Source organism: Hibiscus syriacus, unplaced genomic scaffold (assembly GCF_006381635.1).
Source record: "Hibiscus syriacus cultivar Baekdansim isolate YM2019G1 unplaced genomic scaffold, ASM638163v2 tig00001120_pilon, whole genome shotgun sequence".
NCBI lineage: Eukaryota > Viridiplantae > Streptophyta > Magnoliopsida > Malvales > Malvaceae > Hibiscus > Hibiscus syriacus.
Genome location: NW_024061845.1, coordinates 1,935,578 through 1,949,260, shown reverse-complemented (window position 1 = coordinate 1,949,260; position 13,683 = coordinate 1,935,578). Strand labels below are relative to the sequence as shown.

The 13,683-nt window shown below is 32.4% G+C and overlaps 2 protein-coding genes across 2 annotated transcripts; both read right to left on the bottom strand.

Annotated features, from left to right (window-relative positions):
* Window positions 1-5,781: 5,781 nt before the first annotated feature.
* LOC120123124 (protein METHYLENE BLUE SENSITIVITY 1-like) lies at window positions 5,782-6,452 on the bottom strand. Its single transcript, XM_039142097.1, has one exon. The coding sequence runs from the start codon at window positions 6,321-6,323 to the stop codon at window positions 6,009-6,011; it is 315 nt and encodes a 104-aa protein (XP_038998028.1). The 5' UTR covers window positions 6,324-6,452; the 3' UTR covers window positions 5,782-6,008.
* An 841-nt stretch (window positions 6,453-7,293) lies between these two features.
* Window positions 7,294-12,354, bottom strand: LOC120123109 (probable WRKY transcription factor 2). Its single transcript, XM_039142096.1, has 5 exons — window positions 11,944-12,354; window positions 10,716-10,877; window positions 8,645-9,531; window positions 8,384-8,542; window positions 7,294-8,244 (listed from the first exon to the last, which is right to left on the bottom strand). The coding sequence occupies exons 1-5, from the start codon at window positions 12,253-12,255 to the stop codon at window positions 7,506-7,508; spliced, it is 2,259 nt and encodes a 752-aa protein (XP_038998027.1). The 5' UTR covers window positions 12,256-12,354; the 3' UTR covers window positions 7,294-7,505.
* Between the last annotated feature and the right edge of the window lie 1,329 nt (window positions 12,355-13,683).

Below are 13,683 nucleotides of genomic sequence, written 5' to 3'. Positions count from 1 at the left end.
CAATTCCTCTTATGGGTGGCCTCAGTCCTCACTGCTGTCCTACAGCAATCAACGGGCATTGAAATTTTTTATGTATGTAGGCCTCCAACAAATGGGTCACACCATTCATGAGCTGAATCTATTGGCAAGTTGGCCTCAAAATTTGCCCATTTAGACCAATCCACAAGAGTCTTCTAATACTAGATTCACTGATTCAACCGATTCCACTAAGGTGACCCAAACTTGTAATAAATTACAACATGGGACTAACCTTGTACCAGAGCATGAACCTTACTTTCCAACAACATACAACTAACGTCCTCGAATAATTGAAAACAAACAACAAAATCACAGGTCAAACCTGGCCTCCACAATTAAATCATATACTATATAGGAGCATTATTTAATACAATCGAGGGATATGTGTTTTAATACCCAATGACCGCCACCTCATTGAACACTTGGCTTGATTTGTCTTGCATTTTTCCCAAATAAATGGAATTTTGGGGGGAGCCTGCGTCGTTGCCGCCTTTATCTGTTGCGAGTCTATTGTGTATTGAATGAAGTATATGCAACTGCTCTTGCTTATTTTACCAATTATCTGTTCTATAAGTCTCGATATTGCTGCACTATTAGCTGCTAAACTGTTTTTCAAAAATGATAAGCTGTTGGGAGCATGCATTCATTTGCATATGATTTGACTTAATTGGGAATTAATAGTAGTGTCTAATATGAAAAATCAAAATAGAAGGAGAAGGGTTTTTTATGAAGAATTACTTTAGGAAAAAGGAAATTATTGAATTCGGCGTCCCCCATTTTTCACATGAAAAACAATTTAGGGTGATCTTAATTTTGTTGAACAAGTCTTGAGCGGAATTTGAACCCTCCTGACCAATTGTTCCTTCGTACCAACGATGATCACAACAGTTAATTTTGTCTATAAAATGAATCACCTCCGATTATTGTTGATATTATGCCAAAATCCGCTACTGCTCGACGATTCCATTTTAGTTAAAGATGATTGATTTTGAATGAAAACAACTAGTTAATTAATGACTAATTATATCACATTAAAAAATATTTTTATAAAATAATGACACGTGTTGATAAAACTAGAGAGAAATAGTTTAAAAATATTTGAGAAATATGAATTTTCAAATTTATTTAAAGATTTGAGATATTTTTTATACTACATGATAAAATTATCTTCAAATATTGATGATTTTTTTTAAAGTAATTGTTTTCTATTGTAAAAAAAAAGAGACAAAATCATCTGTAATAACAATTTTCAGTTGCCAAAGAGCAAAAATGAGATAAATGAAAAAGAATGAGATAAGAATGAAAAATATGAGAGAAAAAAATTTATGAACTCTGTTAAAAAATTATATTTATCTTTTTTATATTAGGTGTCAATACAACTATAAAAATATTTCAAATTAAAATTAATTTTATATCATAGGTAAGTTTTGAGATTAAAATTGTTATTATATCACATCACATCATTATTTCCGTTAAATCAATTGTTAAATCAAAACAAAAACGATAAGCATAATTTAAAAAAATACAATTAAATGATCAAAACATAAATAAAAAATAAGTAAATAACCAAATAATGTAAACTTATCTTATTATAAAGAAAAAAAAATCCAACCATAAATAGCAGTACTGGTTTCTCGGACAGATTTATTCCGAAAAGCGATCCGTTATAAGAACTTGAATCCCAAACGATGGTCGATGTTGTATCGTTTTCGTCATTTATAAAAAAACTAAATACGAAATCCAAATTTTTCTTTCTTTTTTTAAATCAACATTAAACAGTTCTTCTCTTGTTTTATTATCATTAATTATACTTTTTTTCTTATAATCTCACTATGAGTATCTCTTTATTGAAGAAGATGATAGAGACGATATTGTAATAAAATCGCTATCCAAATTTTCTATGGAATCAATTAATATACCTCATCAAATAAGGTGTTCTTTTACTTATTATTGGTTTAAGATTTTCATATTTTTATTGCTTCGTTTGTGCTTGGTCTAATTGTTGCTTGTTCAACTTCTCTTGTTGGTTTTTTCTTATGTGATAGGACCTAAGCAGATTATACCATACGAGCCTAATGATAAAGCCATAATTGCATTATATTAAGATTAAGGATGGGAATGGGCCCGAATAACTCCACTCAATTCGACCGTATCGGTTTTTTTTAAATTGGGTTCGGGTCGGGTTAAGTCGGGGTTTTTAGAGGTTGTGTTCGGGTCGGTTTGAGTTTAGGATGAAAAATACCCGACCTAACTCGAGAAAAACATATAATTTTACCTTTATATTTAGATATAGTTGCAATAATGTTCCTCAATATATTTTTGTCAATTAAATCCCTATTTTTATTTAATAAAATAATATATTTTTAATAAATATATTATTTCGGGTTGAGTTAGGTTGTCTCAAAAAGTCGGTTGAGTTTGGGTCGGATAAAGAGTGTATATTTTTCGGTTCGGTTCAGGTTTGAATGTAGGATGTATAATTTTTAGATCGGATCAAGTTGACCGAAAATCCGATCCGATCCAACCTGACCCAAACACATCCCTTATTAAGATGTAAAGAGATGAATAAATCCCATATATTCCAGTTTTGTTATCAACTAATCCATTACTACAAAGTTTGCTAAGGATTTCAATGAAGTAGTTAATATGGTTACACAATGAAAATTCTACATATAATTCATTTTTATATATTTTTTGTAATCTAATTACAATGAAATTTATTGTTTCTATTTATAAATTTTAGTGACATTTGGATTGTTGACATATATCAACATATTAACCATTAATTTTAAAAAAATTCCATAGATAATTCTAGATATAATATCAAATATTATAAATATCTAATTAAGATGTTGATACGTGTCAATAATTTAATGTCAGTAAAATGTTAAATAACATATATATATATATATATATATTTAAATTTAAAATTTTATTATTATTTAGTTGATTGATTTAATTTAATAAAATATTAAAAATTAAAAACTAAAATGATTTTTTATGAAAATTTTGAGTAAAAATATTATTAAGTTGTTAGGTCTCTCTTTGAATTCTCTTTAAGGGTAAACTGACCCATATGTTGATGAATTTTAGGGTAGATTTTATTACTTAATTTTAAAATATTTAAATTCAGCATAAACAAACACTAAGCCAATAATCTAGTCAGATGACATGATAATGTAACATTATTGTGATATTGGTGTAGAAGTGAAAGTAAACAAATATTTTTTCATGCCTTCTCTTTTTAAATCAAAGTTCCAGATTTTTTTATCTTTAATCGTTGTTGGAAATTGTCGTCTCATTGTCCTATATTACTTTGTCGGTTCAAATTATTTTAAAAATATTTTTAGAACTCATGGAATTAAATATCAAAAAATTTATCATTTTTGAGATCAGGATACTTTATTGGAATTGAAGGGTTGAAATGTTTGTTTAAAAATTAGTTATGATCGGTGAGCGTTATTTTAAGATGACAAATAATATACCTCGAATTAACCTTACCGAATGGTCGTCGGAGTATTAGAATGATAAACTTTTTGATGAATTTTCATCTTAAATGAGTTTTATGAAAAATTAATACAAGAAAAAAAAAATGAAATACAAATGTTTTGATACTAATCTTACTACAAATACCGATCAGTGATAGAATGATATATAGAATGTTATGCAGACTAAAGTTCACCGCTGTCAATTTTGAATGGATATTGATCAACAACGATTGTTCGTGGTACTGAGACATTTTGCAACAGTGATACATGCGTTATCGTTAAATAAGACGCTCTTTTACTCCTGCTCAGCCTGAGATTTTTACTGTTCCACTTGTGCAAGTTTGATTGCTGATTGTATGCATTCTCCACCTGGTTTTTTTCTGATGTGATAAGTCAAAACAGGCTACACCGAACCAGCCTGCCAAAGAAGCCATGATTGCATTATGTTGGAATGTAAGGGGATGGATAAGCCCCTTATATTCTAGTACTGTTCTCTACTAATCCATTACAACATAAGACTTGGATGGACTGACTTTAAGGGTCTGATGCGGTCTGGGAAAAACTTGAGTGTCTTCATTAATAGCACCGGTCTTCAACTTTATGCAGATACTTTTTCTCATCATTTACCAATAACAATCTCAGATCTGGTCTAATGATTGTTTTTCATGGAAACACACCTTACAGGACCAGTATGTTTTACCTTTGTGAACTTCTAAGATAAACTTGTTTCCACATAGATATGAGAAATCATCCTGTTTTAGTCCATTGCAAACGTAGGAAGGTAATAATCCAAATTCTGTTATTACTGTATAGATGGTTACATTTGTGTGGTTAGCGTGAGTTTTGCTTAAGGTTGGCTGATAAGAGATTCCTATAATCAATCAATCTGTGACTTTCGGTGCAGTGTTCATCAGTTAATTTTCTTGAGAAAGAACATTTTATGTTTTATTTGGATGTAGAAACTCATTTGGCTCTTAGCTTTCAGTGTTTAAGCAGTTGGATTTCTTTTTTTCCTATTCAGTGACAATGAAGGGTTGATTTCAATTTGACGGCTCTGAGCCTTTCTATTCTTAATGCAGATCGGAAAAGGTTAAGGAAATTGCAGGATTGGTCCTTGTCATCTGTCTTTGAGGAATACCGACGTATTGCAGGCATCAAATCCCAGCCTAAATATACGAGATTTGTCAAAATATTTGATGTAGCGTGCCTCAGACAGCACATCACAATCATTTATTGATATCATCAATACTGTTCGAAAAGGTGACGGTTGCTTTACAGAGAAGACAATGTACAGAAACTCGAATAACTTCGGTTTGAAAGATACTATCCATAATTGATTTTTACCTTACTGCTTGCAAAGTGTCTTGCACGGTGGGGCATTTGCCATTCGTATGTCTTGTATATAAGGAACAAAGAAATAATCTTCCTGATCAGCAACATATTTAAAAAAAAATTGCAGAATAAGATCAATCACATTCTAACATTAGACACTGTTATAGCATACTCAGTATATAAGAAACGTAGAACGGTGTAAGCTTAACGAATTGAAGCTTTCATCTACCCCACAGCAACTTCAATGACAAGAAAACACATCGACTCTCGAGACTTTCCCATAGAAAACATTTTCACACTCGATTACTAATTCTATCCCAACTTGAACAGTAACATAGCATTCAATGACAAGACAAGACAAGACTGATCACATTCAAATATAACACGAAATTATAATGAACTCATACATAAACAATGAAGAACTCTACCCAGAAGCAGCATTATTAACTCTCGGAATCACGGTACCTGCCACAAGGATCATTCTCGAGAGTTTTGAATACAACCCTTCAAGAGGAACATAAATTTCCGATCCGTGTACGTAAACATCACACTCAATTACTAATTCTATCCTAACTTAAGCAATAACATAACATTCATAACTCCAATTCCACTTGTATTAAAATTAACACTGAAAAACAGTAACTAGATGCATTTGTTCATTACCTGCATCCCACAATATGTTAACCAGAGTACCAGACAATTCGAATAGGAAATAAAGGAAGCACATGTATAAACCTAATCAGTAAATCATCAAATTCAAGCTCATATTCTCCATGAATCATCTCTTGGACTGAAACATCCAAGCACTTCAACATGTAAAATTCTCATTCAAGCTGTTATATTCTATGGACTGGCTAAAGAAACTAAACCTAGTTCTTATTAGGTGACATATAATCGTTTTCAAGGTTTCTAAGGAATAAGTTAATGCATGAAAAAAACCCCATATTCACAACTAGTTCATTGGAATTAAATAAAGCTATAACATAGTCATCATCACCATCACATTCATGATGGGCTAATATACATCATCATCATAATTGAGGTAGGCCTTATAAGGCTAATCCAATCTTTTTTTTACCCAAACCTACTAGTAAAGAAACCAGACCCAGATTCCAAAACAACCCCAAAGCACCAAATGTTAAAGAAAGCGGCTAATTTTATTAGTAAATTTCATTTTTTTAAGCTACCCCTAACACCAGGGCGAGGCTTGGAAGCATCAGCAACACGAGTAGCATGAAGGTTCACAAGCTTCGACTCCTTAAAGGGAATCTTAGGATGCTTGGAATCATGATGAATCTGCATCGTCTTCAGATCTGGGGCTGTTATTTTGCAATGGGGACACTCGAATTTGGCATGTCCACCCTTCTCCACCCCCGAACGGTCAGCTAATCCGGCCTTGCCGCCGCCTCTGTTGGTTGTGGCGGCATCAACCTTGGCTGCGATTTCCTTGGTTGTGTGCTTCTTGGGCTTGGCCTTGCCTGTCATGATCGATTGAACAACAAAGACAGAGAACCTTATGCGTTGATGATCAAAGAACTTGCTGCTCTTTTTCTTTAGCCTTTGTGTTTGGTAGGTAATGGCTTAATGGCTATAGGGACGACGATACTATGGTAAGGGGGTAAAAGTAGGGGAAATCGAGTTTTCCCCGTATTTTATTAAAATTTAATTTTAATAAAATTATAAACTTTAGTCTCATCAGAATCCGATGAGCAATCCTTCTATCTTTATAAATTAAATAACAATATTGTAAGGGTTTTCCCTCAAAAAAATAATTAAGGATATCTTTATTTTTATAATATTTTAACTATTATTTTGGAAAATATTAATATACTTTTAAAAATACTTTTTAAGATAATTCTTAACTCATAATCTTACGAACATCTAAATTTAAACCAATTGCGATTTAATATATTCAAACTCGCTAGTTATAAAAGTTTCTAATAAAAAACCAGTACCAACTCAATTTTAAGATCTCTTAAATAACATGTTGAAAATTTCAATTCATCAAAGATAAAAAAAAAATATTTTAAACGTGTTTAATAATATAAAATTAAATCTATCAATTAATTTTTAATTTAAATGTACAAAAAAAATATTAACTAGATAAAAACTACTTATGACATTATAGAAACACTTTTTGTTTTATTTTTAATTATATTATATATTTTATCAAATAATTTAATTATATTCAATTTTAATTATAATTTAAAATCAATATTTAATTTTTCATTATGCAAAAAACGCGAATAGAATTTTAGTTAGTAGATGATAGGCAAGAGCTAATTATTTTTTTTAAAGAAAAAAAAAGGATGAGATGCCCTTTAACACTTAATATCTCAATTTATGAAACAAAAATGTATTTCTTCAAGGAGTAATAGTTTTGGGCCATTAAAATTAAATAATAAAACAAAAGACAATTTCAACAATCATGCACAAAGCACTGGATCAACCAATTTTAACCTGTAGTATTTAATTTCTATGTATAAAATTGAAAGTCATATATAATCACATACTTAAAGTTTTAAGGTTTGTATAAGAAAAGCATAGATATTTAAAAGCAAAACTATATATGATAATTTAGCAACATAGAAAGAGCAAGAACCTTTGATTCTGGACAAACTCAAGTAAATCCAACAATTTACCAGGCTTGGGTAAGAATTGAACGATCTAGGATGGAAAATTTCCGGCGGCCAGCTGATATATTGATGGTGATGTTGTATTTTCATGGTCAGCAATGGGAAGGTATGGATCATAATGGTTATCGTCCTTCAGCTCCTGTTTGATCCCATGGAACCCAGTAGCATTGTCTTTGAATTGCTGCCCTGGAAGGAAAGAGTGAATTGGACCAGTTGGTTTTCCAACATTATTAATATCAAAACCAGCCAAATATAGATTTGCAGATGTCGGGAGATTCAGTGGCATCGAAATTGGAAAATTTGGAACTGGTGAGGCAATTGAGCCAGATGAATGAGTTGCAATGCAGTTTGTGTTCAATCCAAAGGAGCCATAAGAGATAGCTTTCCGTAAGGAAGGAAACTTCATTTGGTAAACAGAAGGCAGAGATGTCCCAAGTTTCATCTCATTGCTGAAATCCCCAAGAAAACTAGGTCTCATATATGCAGTTTTAAATGCAGCCTTTTGATCAAGAGGAGGTGCAATATCTTGGATCAGTGTTTCAGGCTTTAGAGCATTGGCATTTCTGGATAATGCCAGAGCAGCTTGAGTGTTAGGCACGGTTGGGGTTAGATTATAACCACTTGAGTTAACATGACTGCTGTTTCTGGCTGCTGGAACTCCATGGTTGTGTTTTCCATCGTATGTCGTGAGTACGCATTTTAGATTATGGGAAGCTCTTTCCACATGCTTCCTCACAGGACATCCAGGACTTGTGCATTTGTAGTAGCTCCTATATGACAACAAAAAGTTTTACAATAGGATGGTTCATTTTCAATTTACCCCTGCGCCTTTTGGATGGTTCATTTAGTTTCACATACAAAAGAAATTAGATGGAGCAAGAAAGAGAGACAACTAACAAGTTTTGATACCTAGGATTAGGGTTTCCCTTGACAACCTTCTGTCCATACTTCCTCCAACGATATCCATCATCGAGTATGTCCACATCACTTTCTATTTGCACAACAACTCTTGGTTCTCGGAGAGCCCCAGATGCAACATTCATCTCAGTCAAGCACGTTTCTGTCTTCCTGCAATGGGAAGCGGATAACAATGCAAAGTATATGTTAGTAAAAGTTACTAGAATTGTCCCAAGGAAACATTCTTTAACGTGTATACTGGTACAGTTATACCTTCTTTTTGACTCGGACTCATCATCATTAGCTGCATCATCACAGAGTGGTATACTTCCTTGGGTAGCCCTATCATCATTATCATCATCGTGACTAAAAAGTGTTGATGAAAACTCTGGAGCATCAGCAGATTCAAATGCACCAACAGATTTCCCTTGGGCAGTTGATCGCGGGTCAGAAAGATCAGTTACAACAGATGTTGAGGAGGTTCTTTCCATACCATCGGCTCTCAAATCAGGTGCAGGCTTAATATCCTTTGAACCAGCTAGGGAATTTTTCCAAATTAAACCAGCTTCAACTTTGACACAAGTTCCGCTGCCTTCTGTACTCTCTGACATTTCATTAGATGATAAAGAGGACCCAAGTGAGGGGCAACAAGGCTGAGGGTTTGGGTGATTATGTGCACCCTTGTAGATGATTTCAGTAATTTGGCCATCAAGTGAACGCTCTACCTTCTTCTTCACCTGACAATTTGGATGGGTACATTTGTAGTAGCTTCTTGGATATTCACTGCCCTTTACTTGTTTCTGTCCATACTTCCTCCAGTTATATCCATCTTCTGATGTTCTTGCTGTTCCTGCTGCGGTGTTTGTGCCCTTTGGATCACCTTCTGAAGGATTTGTGCCAACATCTTGTCCCCTGAAAGGAACTTTCTGCATTGAAATTTGATCACCAGCCAATCCAGAAGGATGGAATCCCAAATTAACATTATCATTCACAATGTTATTTAAAAGTTTGACTTCGGTGACTGAATCTGGTGCAAAACTTGTTGAAGTAGCTTCTTTGGAAAATTCTGCAGGAAATACAAGATCCAGAGGTGTATCCAAATGGACAAGATGTTGATAACTAGCCTCAGCCTTCTGAACCACATCAAAAGAGGAAGAAACCTACACAAAATAAATTGATCACTAACAGAAGCAGTGCTATATATGAAACGCCTAAATATGCACGGTGAAAAGGACTGTCTACCAGGATGAATCCACCCCCTTTAGAATTGCCAAATGATATGATCAAGCATATCAATCTTAACAAAGATCGCCTGTGATGGATGCTAGACATCAACTACTATACAGTGAATTGCAGGTTTAAAATTTTATCTGAATGAAATAGCTTTCGTCCTAATGATAAAAAATGGAAGTCGGGTTAATCAGTACAGAAAAATCTGATCCACAAGGGAACTGAATACTGATGTGATTAACTAGGCCAATCAACTTGCAACCACAACGAACAAAAATAACATTCTGAACTATCTACCTCCCTACCTAGAGCAAGGCTAATAGAATTACAAATAATTTGGATTTCAATTCAACCATGTTTCTGAAAGAAGAATATAGTTTTACCAGCAAAAATATTACCTTGTATTCCTATTTTAACAACCTTAAGTGTATTGCATCAGAGAAAGCTGAAGACTGACTAGCTCCTAAACCCAAAATAAACAAAAACTGACAATAATAGGGATATTTCGTCAAACATAAAAGAGAAGGAATTAATATCATGGAGAGCTGAAGAAATCTATCCAAAAGCAACTGTCAGCTGTTTTATAGCTGACTGAACATGGTATTGATCCCTAAAATTGGTCTGCTTAACTGGTCTTTCATTAAGAAACAAGAAAATATGTCAAAACAAATAGGAGACAAAAACAGCGCATAAATATATGTCAAAGCAAATGGTATTGATTTTGCTTAGTTGGGGCTGTTTGTTTGTCTAGCTGTAGTGGTAAGTTTTAGTTGGAACTGCATCGTTGGGTTTGGTTGTTATTCGGTGATTTGGTGCAGGTCCCATATTGATCTCCTGGTTTGGTTTGCCTTTGTCAAGATTACTCTTTTTCCTCCATTTTAGGGTTAGGGAGGTTTTCTAATGAGGTTCTTGTCAAAGTGATGTACCCCTTATTTTGATCTTAATAAAATAAGTTTTACTTTTCAAAAAAAAATGTTGAAGTAACAAATGAAGGTTGAAAAACAAGACATAGAAGTCAAGCTTATAAAGTTTTGCCTGCTCAGTTTGCAAATATGGAACCATCAGCAGGGATTAAACTTTATGACAAAGTATTACTAGAACAGAGGAAAATCACCTGATCTTCTACACTAGAAAAGCTTGGCTGGGAATCCAGATTCTGGGGTCTAAATGTGAAGGAAGGAGCTACATTGCTGCATCTGTCTCTGTTGCTTATACTCAGTACTTGACCACCCTGATTGAGAAGGGGTAGCGGAAAAGTTCCAGTGGTGGGAGATGGCTATGCAGGAAACAAAAGTGTTTAAGGACCATGTAAGTGGAAAAATCTATAGTTGAACAGAAAATAAAAACTTTGAGATATTAATTTGACATATAAAACACAAGGCAGACAAATATGATCCAGATTATAGAGAACATAATAATTAGTAAAACTTTCTAACATGCTTCGATTAATTTAATTGAGCTTAGTTATTGCCCAAAAAACAAAAACTTCTTTAAATATACTTGGTTAAGTTGTTCAAAGTCAAATAACACAAATCAAGTAAGACAATTATCAACAACAACAACAAAGCTTAAAAACCCTTTATGAAAATTCCAGTGATGGATTATCACCAGACAACCAAAGTATTTCCTTTTGGATGCTTGACTTTGAGGCTGTCAATGACAAGAAGAAAAAAACTGAACTGAAGCAAACCTCAAAAAGTTCCTGATTTGTAAACACCAATAAACCATGAGTTTTTCACATAATTTGTACATTTGATTTTTTTTATTAAAAAAGGTACCTTTTGTGCACTTTATGTTTCTTACAGATGTGCTAATAACAAGTAAAATCAAACAGTTCTACGATCACATTCCATTGGAACTAAACTAGATAAATTATCTCCTCTTGCCCAAGTGGAGTTTTAAATTCCAGAAAGGATTAGATTTAAGAAATAAAACATTTAGCAATCTTTTAACCCGATTGTATAGAAAAGAGAGGGAAAAAATAACACTTCTAATATGATTGCGCTATACGTTACTGTATTCAGTTCCCAAACTAATTAGTAAAAATCAGTTTTTAATTCTAAGAACATATTACAAGTTTAATTCATAACTCAATCAATTTTTCAACGATTTTAAGCGGGAAAAAATAGCAAAAAAGCCAACATGCAAACGCAGCTTAAAAGAGGACCTTTGCCACTAAAAAACGAAGCATAATTCTATGACGATCATAATAAAACACTTCATTTTCCTCATTAAAATTGTTTTCGTAGCATTCAAAGCTTAAATCATGGAACATTATTGATTAATAAAAAATAATAATACATAATCAGTGAAAAGAAAAAAAGGTGAAAAAAAATTCCAACCTGAGCATTGGGTAACATAACAGGAGAATCCAACAACGCTGTGGGGCTAATCCCCGGGGGAATGGTAAGGCAAGGTGACCGGACCGATGGGGACGCCAATGGACTAGTGGAGGTCCGAAACCTCGCCGTTCTTATCTTCTCCGCCTTGAATCCGCACGTTGCTGCCCTCCTCTCCGCAATACTGCCGCCTTCCCGACCACAAACGCGACCTCCACCTCCACATAGATGATCGACGGTTTCCGGTTCAACATTATCGCCATCAGACGTAACGGACTCTTGGAGGTTGGTGAAAACGGTTACATTGTGGTCCATGGAAGAGATGAAAAAGGAGATGGAGAGCTAAAAAAGCAATCAGCAGCGATTTAAAAATTAGGATTTGGATTTTACTATGATTGAAATGAAAAGCTAGAAGAAAAAAATTACAGAAAACTCTGAGTTGGTGTGATTCAGCTGTGGAGCTGAAATGTTCGCGACTGTTCAGAAACTTCTCAAGTTTTTGAATTGAAAAAGACAATTTTGAAATAAAAAAAAATTTTAATTTTTTTTAGATCGGTTTGCGGATTTATGTAAGTTTGTTTTACTTACCATAAAAAGGTTTATTATTATATTGCATTTTATTAAAATTTATGTTATTGCCATAATTTTTTTGAGGGAATATTATTACCATAATTAAAAAGGTAAACTACTCTTACGGTCCTTTTGCTTTTACAATTCTTTAACTTTAGTTATCAAAAACTTTTGGAAGTTATATTAAAATCCTTAAAATTTTATTGATACACTGAATCAGTTTAATCAAAATTCAAATTTGTGTTTCGTATAATATAAATTTTAAAATTAAAATTCTAATTAATTTGTAACAAAATTTTAACGAGCCACATCTTTTCTTTTTAAAAATTATAATAAATTGAAAGAAAATGAAATTTTTAATTAAATATCAAAGATCATATTACAAAATAAAATTATGTATTAAATTATTAACGAGATACAAATATTAAATTTATCCTAACCTAAATTCCGAATTACATTGCAAAATTTTCTTAATTTATCCACATGTTAAATTAATTAGTACTAGTGATCCTATATTTTAGGATCTTATATGATTTTGGCCATAAATTTTTAATACAAAACTTTTTAAATATCTTAACAAATTGATCTCAAACAATACTCATGATGTTACAGTTTTATAAATTAAATTTTTCATCTTTCATTACAAATATTCTTGATCAATGTAATAATTATTATTTTTTAATTGTTTGGACCTTTTGGGATGATTATAAAGTAGTATTTATTTAAAAAAAATTCTCAATCACTGGTAACGTACACACCTACAGATACAATTACTCAACCCTAAAATCTTTAGAGATAATAATATTTTCGTTAATCATTAAGTTCACTTGATGAGTTATTGTAATAAAATTCAAATATTATTTTATATTCATAAGAAATGAAAAAATATATGAATATATTAGACGAAATAATTTGATTGAATCGAATAGTAAATAAACATTCAGATATCTTAATGGTTTTAAAGCTACTATTCAATTATAACCAACTTCAATCGTGATTAATATTGTTGTTGTTGTTGAGGGAAAACGAAGAGCAAGAGGGAGCGAAGGAAAAGTTAATGCAAGAGCAATAGATGAAATAAATTTTTTTATACTAAGACTGTCGAAGAAAAATAATAGTTATTAAATTATTTATTTATAAAATTGATAATTTTATTATTCCAGTGATTAACTA